We start from the raw sequence: 18,341 nt of genomic DNA, 5'->3' as shown, positions 1-18,341 counted from the left end.
TTAAGCAAACACTGCTTATTGTATCCTAGTCCTTATAATGCTGGATACCTATTGTTTTCAATTTATGTCAACTATTTTTATTGAAATAACAAATGAAGTAGAAAGGACACAAGAAAAAAACACAATACTAGATAACCACTAGTTTCCCCAAATTCCATAAATTGTCTTTCAAAAATCTGTTGTAACTAATTCAACCCAATTCAAATCAGGACTGATAGACTGATCATCTATACTCTAATCACTGAAATAAATGACTTTGTAAGAAGAGTTTTTTAAAATAATGGTGTTAATTTTTAATGGGGTTTTATCTATATATCAATGCAAACAGTACTACAATCTTACCTCTGTGAACTTGTTGAGAGTAGCATTGGTAGGGTTGTGAGTTATCAGAAAACGCATGTTCTCATAGGAGATCTCCACAGGGGCTGGACGGTTCATTATGGCAAATAAAAAGTGTGAGCGTGCGTGTGTTGAGTGTGATGGGGAAAATGAAAAAAAAAAAATCAATAAATCTTGAAATGTTTCACAGCAGAAAACATTAAAAAGACCACTAAAATGCCTATTATCAATCAGTGTTTCCTCTATTCAACTTGTTTCTTATGAAGCTTCTCTCTTCAAGATAAGCAGAAGTATTCAGAATCCACTTGAATCCAGATTCAACTTGGGCCTCAATGTCTGCAGATGAATACCTTCGGACTCCAAAAAAAAAAAAACAAAAACAAAAACAAAAAACAAAACAAAACAAAAAACTCCAACTACATATAAAACTTAAGCAGCCTTTTCTACATTTAGGCACTAGTGAGACAAGTTAAAAGTGTAGATCGTTTTCCACTTTTGTTTACTTGATGCTTAATTTTACTGGAGTCATTAAAAGAAATATGCTTGCAATTAAAAAAAAAAAAAAAAGCCAACTATTTTCTGAGGCCAGTCTCGGTGTCCAGAGTCTTCAAGGCAATGTTAATTATGGCACATAGAACCCCCAAGCTCACTTGTCAGCGAAAACGCTGTGCTGAGCCTGGCAGAAGTCTGCCCTCACGCTCAGAATCGCCATAAATGTGCAACGTATATTCCAACAAAAAACCTGGGGGAGAAAAGCACAAGTAAAATAATTGGAGGTTGATAACACAGCAAACACAATGTCTGAAGTCACGAATATGTTATGAACTCAAAGACATGAAATGTCACCAATTCTAAATGACTGCCATCTATGAAAAATAGGATATAAAGACTCAAAAGTATATCATTTTGTTTTCTCAATCTGGGCTCAATGAAACCCTCCCTCCCCCTTTTTTTTGTAAAGTTCACAACAATCCCCTTATTTTATCACTTTGATGGTTAGGCCGTTTACACACACACACACACACACACACACACACACACACCTTGCTTACAATGAGGCATATCTGTAAATGGATGGATATATACCAAAATTCCAGTTTGAAGTCTTTCTACTGAAACTATAAGCAATGGCACCCAATGACAGTAGCTCATAAAGCACTTTCAAAAAAAAAAAAAAAAAAAACTACTTCCTTTTTCATACAACTCTGAGGTTGTTAGTACACAAGGAAACAAAACCAGAGAAGTGACTTGTCTAAGGTCACAAAGTAAATTAGCTGAACTCAAATACAAACAGAAGTCTTCCGGTCCCATGTTTTTTCCAATGCACCATAATGCCTGCTGACTCAACTAACGTTTAATCCCATCCTCTCATTTCCAGTCCAGTTTACTCTACTACTATTTCTCACATCACTGCCTCAAGAGAAGAAATCATCTGAAGGTCACTGATTCACACAGCATTCTCTTCCCCAAATATTAATCCTTAACAACAAACAAAAAAAAAAAAAAAAAAAAAAAGAGAGAGAGAGAGAGAGAAAAGAGAAGCTGTAGAATTTTTAATATTTTAGGCTTGCTGCTTTGAAACACAGTAGGGTTAAGGCAATTCCAGTTTCCTCACAATGCACACCTTGGAAGGCAGCAGATGGCTCAAGCAGATGGGTCCCCGTCACCCATATGGGAGACCTGAATTGAATTCCAGGCTCCTGGCTCAGCCCCTGGCTTATTGCAAGCATTTGGGAAATGAACTAGCAGACAGAGAATCTGTCTCCCCTTCTGACTTTCAAATTTTTTTAATTTGAAAGAGTTACAGAGATAGAGGGAGGGAGGGAGGGAGGGAGGGAAGGAGGGAGGAAGGGAGGGAGGAAGGGAGGGAGGAAAGGGTCTTCCATCCACTGGTTCACTCCCCAAATGGCTGCAACGGACAGAGCTGAGCCAATTGGAAGTCAGGAGTCTCTTCTGGGTCTCCCACATGGGTGCAGGGGCCCAAGGATTTGGGCATCTTCTACTGCTATCCCAGGCCATAGCAGAGAGCTGGATCGGAAGAGGAGCAGCTGAGATTAGAACCGGCACCCATATGGGATGCCGGCGCTTCAGGCCAGGGCTTTAACCTGCTGCATCACAGCACCAGCCCCTCAAATAAATTTTTTAAAAATGCAATGGGGGCCAGCATTGTGTTGCTGGCATCCAATAAAGGCACTGGTTCAATTCCAACTGCTCCACTTCTACATTCAAAACTAAGAAAAATATACACTGCCATTCTTTCTTACTCATCATTCTAACTGTAACACCAGAACAGTCACCTGAAATTATGCAAGAAGCGGCTGGCGCTGTGGTGCAGTGGGTTAATGCCCTGGCCTGAAGCACTGGCATCCCATGTGAGCACCAGTTCTAGTCCCGGCTGCTCCACTTCCGATCCAGCTCTCTGCTGTGGCCTGGGATAGCAGTGGAGGATGGCCTAAGTCCTTGGGTCCCTGCACCCACGTGAGAAACCTGGAGGAAGTGCCTGGCTCCTGGCTTTGTATCACCGCAGTTCCAGCCATTGAGGCTAACTGGGGAGTGAACCATCAGATGGAAGACCTCTCTCTTCTCTCAGTGCAACAACTCTGACCCAAGTAAAAAATAAATATTTAAAAAACAAAACAAAAAAAAGAAATTATGCAAGAAAACACTTCATAGATCACTCCTTGTGCAGTCAAGGAATTTTAGAGCTAGGAGGAATGTAGAGAAAAATACTCTGACTTCTTTAAAAATAAAAATGTTTTGGATTCAAAAAGATTAAAATTACTTAACTAAGACCACACTGCTGGGGCCAGCACCGTGGCCCACTTGGTTAATCCTCTGCCTGCGGCGTCAGCATCCCATATGGGCGCCGGGTTCTAGTCCCAGTTGCTCCTCTTCCAGTCCAGCTCTCTGCTGTGGCCCGGGAAGTCAGTGGAGGATGGCCCAGATGCTTGGGCTCCTGCACCCACATGGGAGACCAGGAGGAAGTATCTGGCTCCTGGCTTTGGATTGGCATAGCTACAGCCATGGCAGCCATTTTGGGGGTGAACCAACGGAAGGAAGACCTCTCTCTCTGTCTAACTCTATCTGTCAAAACAAACAAACAAACAAACAAAAAACCACACTGCTAATTAATAGCAGATCAAGAACCCAGATCCCCCAACTCCTCATTTATTTTTCCCTTCAATTTTGGAGGTACCCACATATCTTTCATGTTACAATCTTTTTTTCAAGTGTAACTTTTCTTCAAATATCTGCTTGCTCATCTGTAACTCCTTGACTTTGCTGGGGTAGGGGTGGGATTATTAAAGTACTCAAAGAACAATGGTTTTCATGCAGTGCAAAGTAAAACACAAGGAAATTCTAACCTGTTTGAATCCCTTTGGTTTTACAACGTTATCACTGCTAATGTGTGTCAGCTGAGTAAAGGCGCTGAAAGACCTGCATTGTAATGACAGCCAGTCTTAAAAGGTTACAGCTCTAGCATTAAGTTTTTTTTTAACTAGTCTCCAGTGTCTGTCTGCTAAGCAAACAGAACAAGTTCTAGCCCCTCATTTTGGAAGGACAATTTCCAGGGATAAGGATAATTCATGATTAGTTTTTCAATTCTTAATACTGAGAACCCCAACAAGGGAATTTCTGCAAAAAGAAACAGTATGTTCTATCAAAGTTAACAGATACAAGACAAAAGGAAGCTTCTGTTCCCTCCTCCTCCCCCATAGCTCAACAGTAAAATTATCACATCTGTCAAAAGATAAACAAATGTTAACTCCAGTGACACACTTAAGAACGCAAGGCGAGGGGCGGGCATTGTGGTACAGTGGGTCACTGTCCGGAATGTCCCCATCATCTATCAGAGTACCTGGTTCAAGTCCCAGATACTCTGCTTCCAATTCAGCTCCCTACAAATGTGCCCGAGAGGCAAGTATGATTGCTCAAGTACTTGAGTCCCCCAGCCCATGTAGGAGATCCAAATGGAGTTCCTGGCCCCTGGCTTTGGCTTGGCCCAGCCCTGCCAGTTTCAAGCATTTGGGAAATGAAGCAGCAGATGGAAGATCTGTGTCACTCTGCCTTTCAAATAAAGAAATAAATCTCTTTTAAAAGAATGCAATCAGGGGCCAGTGTTGTGGCATGGCGGGTTAAGCTGCCACCTGCAGTGCCACATCCCATACAGGTACCAGTTCAAGTCTCAGCTGCTCCGCTTACAATTCAGCTCCCTGCTAATGCGCCTGGGAAAGCAGCAGGGGAAGATGGCCCAAGTGCCCTGACATCCGCGTGTGAGACCTGAAGAAGATCCTGGCTTCCAGCTTCGGCCTTATCCAGCCCTGGCCTTTGCGGCCATTTAGGGAATGAACCAGCATCTCTCTCTCTCTCTCCCTCCCCCCTTCTCTCTGTGTCTCTGCCTTTCAAATAATTTTTTTTTAAATGCAAACCTATAAAAAAATCATAAACAACCAATCAGAGCTGGAGAGTAGTCAAAAGCTGCAAAGCCCCGTATTTTACATAAACTCAGCATCTGTACACCACACAGGAAACTTTCTCCTAACACTGTTTCTCCTGCACTTATTATGCTCTAACCTACTTAAGTAAAAACTGATTTACTTTAATTTACCAGGTGATGCAAGAGGCTAGTTTACCTGACATATAAGAGCAGTCCAATTCAATATGCATCCAAATATTCTCTCCAGCTTATAATCTTATCTTTTATAGAACCTAACTTTAAAGATGTTGGATTTGGGACATTTAATTTCCTAGGCAACATTCTAATTTTTAACAAAAGAATGTAACTTCTGAAAGATTATAAAGGACAGTGTATGACAGAGAAATCCTTTTAAATTAAGGAGGGGAAGGAGAGAGAGAAAGGAAAAAAGAACTAAGAGCAAGTAAGCAGAGACTGACCACACTGAGAAAGTACACTGTCAATAAGACCAAGTCAGTGGCACAGCAGAGACTATTGAACCCTTTGAGGAAGGATGCATTAGTTTAAATATCCAGTGTTAATCCTCTACCGCTAATATGTACCAAGATAGTCTAAAAACCAAAACACATGAAACAATATTCATTTACATTTAATCTTGATGATCATTTAATTCTTGACATGAAAAACTATGTAGGGATCAAAAAGAATAAAGCAGAAACATATGAACTGATATGGAAAACATAGCCAGAAGATTCTACTAAGTGAAAAACAAGTGCATGATCATACGAACATAAAATTTATCTTATTTGTTTGAAAGGCAGAGTTAGAGAGACACACAGACAGAGACAGAAAAGTATTCCATTCATTGGTTCACTCCGTAAACGGCCACAATGGCCAGGGCAGCACCAGGCCAAAGCCAGGAGCTTCATCTGGGTCTCCCACATAGGTGCAGGGGCCCAAGCCCGTGGGTCATGCTTCGCTGCTTTTCAGGCACACAGCAGGGAGCTAGATTGGAACCTGAGGAGTCAGGACTCAAATTGGCACTCCTATATGGGATGCCAGTGTTGTAAGCAACAGCTTAACCCACTGCACCACAATACCAACCATGGCAATTGTATTTCTAAATCCAAATACTGAGTACAGCAGTTTCAAAGGAATAGGAGAAGTTCATAAAAGCAGTTCCACTTCACACAATCAAATCTACTAGGCTTTTTTTTTTTTTTAACTTTGCAAGATGTGGACCAAGATCAGTGTTTACCTTTTTTTTTTTTTTTTTAAAGGATTAATTTTGTTTAGTTGAAAGGCAGAGTTACAAATCGAGAGGGACAGAGAGAGGCCGTCCATCCCCTGTGCACATGCCAAATGGCCATCACAGCCAGGGCTGGGCCAGTCTGAAGCCAGAAGCCAGAAGCCAGGAGCTTCCTCCAGGTCTCCCACTTGGGAAAAGGGAACCAAGCAATTAGGCCATCCTCCACTGCTTTCCCAGGCATATGAGGAGGGAGCCAGATTGGAAGTGGAGTGGGACCCAAATCAGTTCCCATATGGGAAGCTGGTGCTTATCCCGCTGTGCCACAATACTGGCCCCCTGGGCATTCTCTTAAAAATCCACTCCCATCAAGCTTTGCACTGAGAAATTATCTCTTTATAGTTCCAAATTAAACTAAGTGATCCAATACACCCTCCAATGTGAAGGGTCATGCCACCATTAATCAAATTAAAACAGTGCACTATATGGGGCCAGCACTGTGGCGTAGTGGGTAAAGCCGCCATCTGCAGTGCCAGCATCCCATGTGGGCACCAATTCAAGACCCGGCTGCTCCACTTCTGATCCAGCTCTCTGCTATAGCCTGGCAAAGCAGTAGAAGATGGCACAAGCCCTTGGGCCCCTGTACCAGTGTGGAACACCCGGAAGAAGCTCCTGGCTCCTGGCTTTCAATCAGCCCAGCTCTCTCCACTGCAGCCATTTGGGGTGAACCAGCAGATAGAAGCTTGCGCGCACTCTCTCTCTGCGTTTCAGCACACTGCAATATAAAGGCACAATAAAAGAATTCTAGATATGAGGAAATAAAATCTAAAAGCAAAGATCTGGGAAACAAGCACACATTTACTATTATTTTTCTGATGAGATTTTCTCATCACTTTCTACAGGATGCAAATTTGAGTCAGCATCATTTCAACAATCAGGTAACATGAAAGCATGATACTAAATACTCTGAGTAAAGACTAAAACCTGCAGTAATTTTTCCATAATACAAATCCATTTTACATCAATTAAGACAGGTAAACTTCCCATTAAAGACAAAAATCTAATCTATCAACAATAAAGAGCTAGGCATTTTCCTTATAAATGTCTATTAAGAATTTATCGGGGCACACATGGTGGAACAGTGGGTTAAGCTACCACTTGCAATATCGGCATCCCATATCAAAGCACCACTTTAAGTCCTAGCTGCTCTGCTTCCAATTTAACTCCCACTAAATGTGCCTGGGAAAGCAGCAGGTGACCCAACTGCTTAGGCCCCTGCCACCATGTGGCAGAATGGGATAGAATTCCCAGTTTCTGACTTCAGCCTTGGCCCAGTCCTAGCAGCCATTTGAGGAGTGAGCCACTGGATGGAAAGTTCTCTGCCTTTCAATAAATAAATAAATCTTAAAAAAAAAAAAAAAAAAAAAAAGTTTAGTGGTCGGGGTTCTGGCATAGCAGGTTAAGCCTCCGCCTGCAATACCAACACCCCACATGGGTTCCAGTCTGAGACCAGCTGCTCTACTTCTGATTTAGCTCCCTGCTAACGCACCTGGGAAAGCAGCAGCAGATGACCAAGTCCTTGAGCCCCTGCACTCACATGGGAGAAGTTCCGTTTGGGGAGTGAATGAGCAGATGGAAACTCCCACTCTCTCTCTCCTCCTCTCTTTGTAACTCTGCCTTTCAAATAAATAAAAACTAAATCTTTAAAAACTATTTTACCCGCTGTGGCATAGCAGGTAAAGCAGCTGCCTATGGCGCCAGCATCCTATATAGGCGTTGGTTCAAGCCCTGGGCTGCTCCACTTCTGATTCAGCTTCCTGCTAATGTACCTGGGAAAACAGCAGAAGATGGTCCAAGTGCTCGGGCTCCTGCACCCACGTGGGAGACCTGGAAGAAGCTCCTGGCTCCTGGCTTCGGATCGGCCCAGCTCCAGTCATTGAAGCCATTTATGGAATGAACCAGTGGATGGAGATCTCTTTCTCTGTCTCTCTCCCTCTCTCTGTAACTCTGCCTTTCAAATAAATAAATCTTTACAAAGAAAGTTTAATTCAAATATTTGTTGGACACATAACATGTGTCACATACTCTCACGGGTGCAACAAGAGCAGTAAAAAAAATTCCTATCAGGATAGCTATTACATTTCAGTGGGCAGAAAAAGACAAATGATATGTCACAGTCAAGGAGAAAAATCCAAGTAGAGGAATCAGTAGTGCCAGAGTGCCAGACAGGTAGGGGTATTCCAAGTTTGTTTGTTTGTTTGTTTGTTTTTAAAGATGTATTTATTATTTGAAAGGCAGAGTTACAGGCAGGCAGAGGCAGAGACAGAGATCTTCCATACACTGGTTCACTCACCAGATGGCCGCAAAGGCCAGAGCTGCGCCAATCCAAAGCCAGGAGCATATTCCGGATCTCCTATGTGGCTGCAGTGGGCCCAAGGACTTGGGCCATCCTCTACTGCTTTCCCAGGCCATAGCAGAGAGCTGGATCAGAACTAGAGCAGCCAAGACTCTAACCTGTGCCCATATGGGATGCCAGCACTGCAGGAAACGGCTTTACCTGCTACGCCACAGCACTGGCCTTGGGATTCCAATTTTTAAAAAGGCTATCAGGAGGGGCCAGCACTGTGGCATTGTAGTAATCTAAGCCTCTGCCTGCATACGGGAAGCAGTTCATGTCCCAGCTACTCCTCTTCCAATGCAGCTCTGCTTATGGTCTGGGAACGCAGTAATGGATGGCCCAAGTGCTTGGGCTCCTGCACCTGCTAGGGAGACCCAGAAGAAGCTCCTGGCTTCACATGGGCCCAGCTCCAGCCATTGTGGCCATTTGGGGAGTGAACCAGCAGATGGCAGACCTCTCTCTGTCCTTAACTCTGCCTCTCAAATAAATTAACTAAATCTTTTTTAAAAAAATAAAGGCTATCAGGAAAAGGCTTCAGTAAAAAAGTGCTATTTTATCTAAGACGTGTGGGTTTGAGCCAAATACATATTTGGGGAGCATTTCAGGCAAGAGATTAGCTGTAGCAAAGGTCATGAAGTGGGGACATGCTTGAAGCTTCTAGGAACAACAGAGGACTGGTGCTCCTGGAACAGAGAGGACAAAAGAATGAGCAGAGTCACAGAAAGAGGGGGAAAAAAAAGCTATAGGCCTCTATAGGGATTTGGTTTTTATTCAGAGAATGATATCTCTCTGAATGAAGCCACTGGAGGGTTTCATTCAAGAGTGACAATTTATGTTTTAAAATAATCACTCCAGCTGCCATGTGAAGACAGATTATACAGTGGTGAAAATGAAAGCAGGGAGATCCATCAGGAGCCTGTCACTACAATCCAGGAGAGAGAAGGGGAGCCTGGACCAAGGTAGTAGCAGTAAGGAAGATAAAGAGGTCAGTTTCAACATATACTCTGAGGTAGAACCCAAAAAGGAGTTTGTGAAAAAAGGAGTCAAGGCCCTGAATAACCATAAGAACTCAAGAAAGCCTAACTTAATATCCAGAGACTACTCAGACAACACTGTAAAATCCTTTCAACTATCAAAAAAGGAAAGTAGGGAAATTCTCCTGAAAAGCACTATGTATCTACTATTGTATTTTGACCATTTGAAGAAGAAAAAATGAATATTTGCAAACTGAAGAGAATTCACCTTTACTAATGAAATTCTCATCCTCTGGCTAACCGGTCTCAAACGGAAATTCTACTCATCTTCCATGACTTAACCCCAACTCACTGTCCTATAGCAGTAACAGCTTTACCTAGCCTCTGTGCTATCTACCTTTGTTCATCCCTCACTACTGCATTAGCAAACTAAAACTGAATACATCTGGCTCCTTGAAACTTTAAGACTCAAATTAGTATTAGTTTCCCTCTTCCTACTGACTATAATCCTAGAAGGCTGATATACAGGAATCTGATAGATTCTACACAAATTAGGATTCAAAATATCTGTAAATAAGCTTTAGATAGCAAGATGCTTTTTTACTGAAAAAAAAAAGTTTCATAGTTACTTCCTTGGTTATTCCCACTATTCCACTTCCTCATTTAAGAAGGGAACTTGAGAATCAAGTTTCAGTACAGAAATCAATAATCAGTCCTATAAAAGGAAATCATGACCCTGACAGTGGGAAAATGTCTTAACACTTCAGAACCAGCAGAAGACACATGAGCTGTCTGCCACTCAAAAAGGAAAGGAAAGCAACTAACCAACAAACACACCTGTTTCCGAGAACAGTGACAGTTATTTAGAAGCGCTGTGGGGCCCTGTTCCCACCCAAATGAAAAGGGAGTGGTTTTCAAATTTGTGTGTACCCTGGTGATTAGCAGTTATCCTTTTCTAGTAATTTCTACCTCTACAAATAACTACAAGACAAAAACCACATGAAATACTTTCATGCCACACTTGAAAAAATTTACTTTGCAGTTCTGTGCTCCATTTTTCCTCTGAAGACTAACAATTGTCCAGATGGATCTCTTGCCAAAAAATGTTATTTTTTCCTTTTATAAATAAAATTCAAATTGAGATAACTTCACTATGGCCACTTTTCACTTTTTCTTGTAAAAAAGCTGAAATAATATTGGTACTAACATGAAAAACCCTAACAGCATAATCCTAATATTGGGCATTAATCTACTTGTTTTCAGTTAACTTTTTTAAAATTACATTCAACAGCTCTGTTAAACTGACTTTATTCACCCATACTTTCATTTTCAGTCAAAGGTATCATGGCTACCCTTGCTAACGGCTTTACAGTTAAAGACTTCATGCACATTTTAAGAACTCCCAAGCCTTTTTATTATAAAGTTTAAGCATTATTCTCTTCCTAAAGAATTGTGGTAACCTTTTTACACAACAAGAACTATTTACAATTAACTTGTTTTCCCATAAAATTAAATCTTAACATTTGTTTTTTCCCTTCCTTCCATCTTTCTTTACCAATCTCTAAAGGCTAAGTAATTTTCCTAGAGAACAATCTAAGGCAATCATGTGGTTTCCAGTATCACTGTACGTAACTTAAACCCAAGAACCACTGATTCAATTATTTCATGAATAAAAAAGTGTATTTGAGATTCTACACTCCAATTGTAATAAATTCAGTAATAAAAATCCAAAAGGACACCTGGATTCAGCCCATCAACACTGCTTTGAAATGTTTTCTGAGCTACATTAGAACAGTTAGAATGACTGTAACAGCTGCAAGTTCCCTGATGTTGCAAAACAGATACTCGGGAAAGGTTATTTGAATCACCTTTCAAAATAACCTACAGCACAGGAGCAGCATGCAAAGCAAAAACTTCAGGCTATTGTTAGCTCTATCTAAAATATACCATGTTTCAGAATTTAGCAGTTTATGGGTCAGCTTAACTCTTTCATTTCCTATTTTGTCAAATATATTGAACATATACAAAGGTCCTGCTGATATCCACCCAGACTGGGGAAAGGGAAGCTCTCCATGCACAGGGTTCAAAATAGAAACAACCCTAGATACATTTTGTCAGCATAAATTATTTTGTTTGAGCTCCAGAAATTTTTCTGCTGTTAGAGCATGTTGGTCCAAGTTTCTCCTAAAACTGAGTAACACTTCACTTCCTCTCCTAAACCTGCTTTTTAAAAGCCATCTCTCTGTGTACTGAACTAAATACAGTATAAACAAACAAGAATCCAAATCATTCTATTTAGAGCTGCTGGTGGCCTTGTAAAATACACCGTCCACCCACTAATTGTCCAATAATGGCTCGATATTTATTTTCACAAAACAGTAATATTCACAATCCTTAAAAACCATACAGTGAAAAGTAAATGTTAGGTATTCCATATAAACATGAAGTAAAAAAAAAATGGCAAAATGTCTATAATGTCAAGAGGTTATTATTCTTCACTACCTTATTAGTTCAACAGACTCATCTTCCTTTTCTTCCCAGTTAACACATGCAAAATTCAGTATTTATCCTCTTTTCCACATGCTAAGATGAGGGACAACATTCCACTTGTGAATGAGACTAAAATGCAGCATACATCCCATCTCAGAATAAGTATTTGCAGAACTCTGTGTGTACACCACACAAACACTACCCACAATCAAGCTCCAAGAATCAGCGAGAGCAAAAAAATACTTGACAGGAATTAAGTTTTTATATTAGTGCTATATTCTTTGAATATAAAATAAACACGAGTAGAACAAGGCAGGATTAAGATTTCTGAGGAAAAGTGAAACTTTTTATGACAAAACTGGCAGAAACAGTGAAGGGCCATGGTATATGACTTGAGAAAGGAGCTTCAGTCTTTGAGCAGGTAACTCTGGGTATCCTTGACCTTGCTGAGAATTCCAAACCAATTCAAATGCACTAAGACCCTTCAGAGCCCTCTCCCAGACAGTGCCCAAATATTACTGTACTGGTGGACCTCTCTGAACTACTGAGCAGCTCCATCATTACCAAAAAGCTTACATTCTCTTTACTGAGTCCTACTTGATAAATGAATTATTTTTCCTAGCAAACATTATGAGTTTCACAAAATTCTACTGGTTGATGATCTCCAAAAGAAAATCCCATCTCGCCAGAAAAACTGAGTATAGCTTGATTTACAAAGACCTAAATTATTTATATTATTTCAACTAATCAACAAAAGGAAATTTTGCTTGGGGCTATACATGTGGAATGAAGAATGTTACCAGAATCTATTGTTTTTCCATCATATCCTTCTCAACTTGCTGACAAATCCTGCTGATGACTCATATCCTTCTGCGCTATCCAGTCATTCTGTCCCCTTTTCACCGATAATGCAAAGTAGAAAACACATCAATTTGTTTTGCTACTAAAAACAATAGATATCAAATATGTACATAAAACCAATTTACAAACACTATGGTAGTACAACCTGGTGACTGTTTCCTGCAAAACAGTGCAGGGAAAAAAATCTTAACTGAAACCAATGGACAATTGGAAGCAGACTTAACAATGAATCTGAATTCTTGTCAAATGATACATTAGTGAAGAGCCAACATTTTTGACCACTGCAGAAATAAAAATATAAAGTAATTTATCCTATCTGCTAAAACAAATATATCATGTGTGCATTTTATGCCAAAAGAATTAACATCTTCTGAGAAGAATGAAATTTCAACCCAAAAATACTCTTTAAAGAAATCAAATACACCACTTTTCTAAAGGTAAAGACAGTTCTAATGTTCAAAATATTTTTTCAAATCAGATTCAACTAGCAAAGGGTCACAGAAGAGCATAGTCTTAAAATACTCTGCAGTTTAAAAAGTACAATGTAAATTTATATTCAAAAGACAACTTAGTTTCTAGGTCACTTACACTGGTGTAGATACCAGGTTAAAAGAACCTACGGGAAAGAACATCAGTGCAGGAAAGCAAAACACGTTTGTATTCAAGTCACCTAAAAATACCGTATCTTCAACTGCTCGTTTTCCTGGGAATGATTTTGGTGCCCTGTAAACCGACACTTTTAGAATAAATAATGCAGGAAAAGACAACCTTCAGGCAAGAGAAGGGTCATTTTCTCCTAAGTCCTGGTAACTCCAAAATGGGAAACTGTAGAAGCAGAGAGTGCTGTGCAGGTTCTTACATGGAGTAGTAGTGACAATTTCTGGTTCAACATAGACCTCTACCAATCTAAGGAGGAACACTTTTACATACAGTACCTACTTCAGATCCACAGCAATCCTATAAGGTTTACAGTCCCAGGAGAGTAGCCAGGCAGTCAACAGAGACTGTGAGTCAGTCACTCAAAGAAAAACTGAAGAAAATGACTAGACACATCTATACATAATAGTTCTGAAAGATGAAAATGGAGAGAAGACTTCTAATATCTCACGGTGTGATCACCATACCAACTCCACTTTAAGCATCGATCCCCATGTCTCAAACTAATTATAACTGGTGGCAGCCACTGTACTCATTTAAGTACTTTAAGCCTCAAGAAGGAAAAAAAAATTATTGCCATCTATTTACTGCTCTTTAACTTGGATTCTTAAAACTGGGATTCAACAATTGGTCTCTAAGTCAATTTCCTTATGTGCACAGTTGAAAGAATACCACTTACTCAAATTATCACCGGGTTTTAAATGGGATGATTCTCAAGAGATTGTTGAAATCTAGAGCCCTAAAGTTTAATACTGGACTGCACAAGCATCCCAAGACCACAAGATCTCTACTGCTACTCCTCTCATTAAACGTAACTAAGTCTACCATGTTAAAACTATGAATCTGATTTCTAGTTACTCAAAATCTGTAAAGAACCTCAACTTCTATCCAACAGTAGTACAGCTCATGAAACAGCATGCAAAGAAATCAACCTAAAAACAGGTTTCACTCTAACAAGTTTCACTCTTCCAAGAGCAACAGCTAAAAATTTATGTACTCCTCTTCTGCATTCTATTTGTTAATGCTTTCTCTAGAGGCCTCACTGGTTACAAACCCCACATTCTAACAAAAGGGAACAAAAAGTCAAATTCTGGGAAATAAATCCCTACTAAGTTTTAACTTTGTGCTTTAAAAGTCTAATATGTCCTATAATTACTATATAAGGAAATACTATCTGTAAAGGATAACATGCATACAAATAAAGATAATTCTTAAAAAAAAAAAATCTAATTTACCTTGCTCACAATTCTTTCCAGGTAAACTACACATATGGGGCTTCCAGACTTTTTTTTTTTTTTAATGTTCAAAAGCATTCAAATTCAAACATTTACTCTTCCTTAGTGCCACCAAAGTTCAATGATGTTGTAAATGGCTTCTACCTATAAATCTGGTTGGTTCAAATTAAATATTACTTGACTGACTCATGGAGGGAGTGGTCTGACTTACGCTGTTCTGAGTCAGAAAACACCCGGTTCAGCAGTTCTGAACTATTTCTCACTTGTAAAGGTATTCTAGAATGCCAGCCTTTCCCAGCTACTAAGTATAACAATGAAACTGTTGCCTAAGTAGAAAAGTCTTGGTTGTAATACTCTTGAGCCCCTAGTTCAATTTATAATTAACAAAGTGCTTTCATATCCATCTTCTCACTTGCTCTTCACTTCTGATTTAAGAACCCGGGCACCTCAACAAACTTCAACAAAGTGACAACTTCTAGTTGACTCAGCTTCAATAACTACACTCTTCCCACTTTCCCAAAAACAAACAAACAAACAAAACATAAAAGGCTGCTGCATTTCTTTAATCAGACTCCCCTCTCCCAGACAGATCCCAGGTGCCTCATAAAAACCGTCTCAAAAGCACACACCCTGGGGCCCCAAGAGACTTTCAAGGTAGAATCTCCTCCCACATAAAAGCCTAACTTGGGCCCCTAAGAGCCTCAAGTCAGCATCTCCTAAATGATCTCCTTGCCTCCAGCCATTCAGTCTTCCGCACTGACTTCCACAGCTCTGCTGTCCACACCCTACCAGGTCACCATATGCAAAAGGCACCTCAGAGACACACAACCTACTGAGAGGGTGGTGCGGTGGGAAAATCAAGGGCTTTAGAGTCAGTCTTGAATTTTTAATCCAACTCCAATTTTTACTATCTCTATGACCTGGGATCAGTAACTTAACTTTTTTGAGTCTATCTCTTCCTGTCCTCACTCAAGTCCGTGGAGGAGGAAGGGGCAAGCAGAAGGTAGGGTCTTCACCGTATCCCCAGTGCCTTGCACATGGAAGCAACTCAAAGGTTCTCAGTGAGGATACCTACCACCTTTATTGTAGCTGAGAATTAAATGAGTGTATAAAAACCACCTGCAAAACAGTAGGCAGTTAATACCAATCCCTTCCTCCACCGAAGAATAACAGCAGTATTTACCAGTTCTGAGAGCAAAGCCTGGTAGTGACTGAGAAGGACACTCAAGAAAAACGTAACTCCTGACTTCCAATTACACGTCAATGATTTTGCCTGTAAATTTATTATGTCCACTATCAAAAGAACCACACTCTGCTCTACTTATCATACTGAAAGAATCCCAATTTTTAAGAGATGTCATTAACTCCTAAGATTACATCATTAAGTTGTAAAACCCCTATCAAGGTGCTCTTCATCAAGAATCCCAAGAATAAGGCAGCAAGTCCATGTCAGCGATTAGTCCATTCAACATGAAACTTAAAAAATGTTGGGACTGGCACTGTGGCCTAGTGGGTAAAAGCCGCTGCCTACAGTGCTGGCACCCCATATGGATGCCAATTTGAGTCCCAGCGCTCCACTTCTTATGCAGCTCTCTACTATGGCCTGGGAAAGCAGTGGAGGATGGCCAAGTGCTTGGGCCCCTGCACCAGCGTAGGAGACCCAGAAGTTTCTGGGTTCTGACAGGCCCAGCTCCCGCTATTGCGGCCATTTGGGGAGGGGACCAGCGGATGGAAGACACAGTTTCTGTTTCTCTCTCTCTCTCTGCTTCTGCCTTTAACTCTGCCTTTCAAATAAATAAATTAATTAAAAAAAAAAAAAAGGTTTGGACCAGAATACTGACAAACTTCTCACCATCCTTACCGATACCCACACACCAGCAGTGATTCTGAAACTGTGACAGCGGGTCATTCTGATCCTTACCTTTTCTTTGCACATGTCAATGCCTAACTGCACTCACTTCCTGTGGGAAATTACCACGTGATAAAGAGCACGCAGCAAGGAAGTAGCATATTCTAACCCAGCACTGGTTGTAGTTTGGCGACCCCAAAACAGACAAGCATTTGCTCAACGCCTACAGCAATGCCGGAACTTTCTATGACATTTCTTGACAAATTCCAAGATAAAATACGAGCCTACAATTCCTCATCATTACTGTTACATTATTTCTTTAGAAGCTTCTCGCCAGAGGGTGCGAAAGAGTCATAACCTAAAGCACATTACTTCAACTTACCTAACCACCTTTCACATACAAAATCAGCAGTACCTCACACAAAAGTTTATGCTCTTGCCTACAGACAGGAGCGTAGGGTCAGGCTTGGGTGGGTCAACTCTCAAGAGTTCCCAGACTAGGATGGGATGGAAACCATAGCCTTGACAAATGTGTAAATTTATCTCGATGTCATGAATTGTGGGGGGAAAGTTTTAAAAAAAGAACAAGTCACATCCTTTCTAGAAAGGAAAAGAACAACCTAGAGCTAGTCACCAGAGTAAGATTCTTATACCCTCTTCTCATACTGCAACCCAAAGACAAGATACTTCTGGAGAGAGCTCCCTAACCCGAGACCCCAGGGTGCAGCCACACAAAGACCAGGGAGCAGGGCCGAGGACCCTCGCAGGCACACCCTCCCCTCTCCTCATCTGCCACTCACCTTCTCCCCAACACCGCACTGCTGGCCCCCCCATACGCTCAACTCCCGCCCCTACGAACAGGCGCCCCTCACTCCTAGTCTCCCCTCCACTCCTCCCCCCACTCCCTCATTTCCCCCCAACACACACACACACACACACACACACAGTGGCACTGCCCCCTCTGGCTCTCTCCCCGCACCCCCCTGGACACTCGGCCCTCGCCCCACGCGCGCGCACCCCACATTCTTCCACACACTCGCACGGCCTCGCCGCTCACGCACCCCAGCGCTCCACGCCGTCCGGCCGCGCTGCCCCCGCCCCCGGCCGGCCCGGCCCGGCCCTCCTTCCGGGGACGTGTCTCAGGCCTGCGCTAATGGCAGCGGCGCCTCCCGCCCTCCCCTTTCCCGAGGCCCCGGGCGCCGGCGCGGGGGCCGCCCGGGAGGGGCGCACTCACGCTGGCGAGCTGGGGACTGGGCATTGAAGTCCGGCGGCGGCGGGAGCGAGGAGGCAAGAGCCTCTCTCCTCAGTCACCTCGGCGGCGGCGGCGGCGGCGGTAGCGGTGGCGGCGGCGGCGACGACTCCCCCCCAGCCTCGGCGCGCGACACCCGGCCCGGCCCGGCGGCGGCGGCGGCGGCGCGTGTCCACGAGTCCGTCTTGCTGCTGCTGCTGCGGTCGCCGCTGCGTCCCCTGCTGCCGCCGCTGCCCCCGCTGCCGCCGCTGCCCTGTGGCGTCGCCTCGCGCCCCACACCCGACCGCCGCTGCCGCTCCAGCCGCTCCCGGACAGACGACGGTTACAGCCCGGCCGATCGCGCCGCCGCCACCACCGCTGCGCGCGCAGCCGGAACCAGCTCCCGCCACCGCCCCTCAGGGGGCGCTGCGGGGCGCGGCGCGCGCGGCCGCGGCCCGCCCCCCGCGCTCGCTGATTGGCTGGCCGGCCGGCTCGCGGGGCGGTTGGATCCGCCCACCTGCCCCGCGGGGCGCTGACCCACTGCCCTCGGTACCTCCCCCGCTCCTCCTCCTCGTGGTTCGTTCCGCTCCGCACTCCGGGTTACGGAAGACGCGTCCATGTGACCGGGGAGGGGGGGAGTGACCGCC

At 42.9% G+C, this 18,341-nt stretch overlaps 1 protein-coding gene across 2 annotated transcripts in view; it reads right to left on the bottom strand.

Moving 5' to 3' along the window:
• Positions 1-18,098, bottom strand: part of PTP4A2 (protein tyrosine phosphatase 4A2) — a 30,719-nt gene extending 12,621 nt beyond the window's left edge. The window contains exons 1-2 of one of the 2 annotated variants that reach the window (XM_051832147.3): positions 17,701-18,098; positions 343-1,081 (exon numbers count right to left, since the gene is read on the bottom strand). In XM_051832147.3, coding sequence (XP_051688107.1) covers positions 343-438 — 96 coding nt within the window. In that variant the 5' untranslated portion in view covers positions 439-1,081; positions 17,701-18,098. Of the gene's footprint in view, positions 1-342; positions 1,082-17,527 lie in introns of both variants that reach the window. The other variant, XM_051832148.3, reaches the window with a different exon arrangement.
• Positions 18,099-18,341: the final 243 nt, after the last annotated feature.

This window comes from Oryctolagus cuniculus, chromosome 7 (assembly GCF_051225735.1).
Source record: "Oryctolagus cuniculus isolate XC-2025 breed Fujian yellow rabbit chromosome 7, ASM5122573v1, whole genome shotgun sequence".
NCBI classification, from domain to species: Eukaryota; Metazoa; Chordata; class Mammalia; order Lagomorpha; family Leporidae; genus Oryctolagus; species Oryctolagus cuniculus.
Note: the sequence above shows the minus strand (reverse complement) of the source record. Positions and strands in the feature narration are given on the sequence as shown.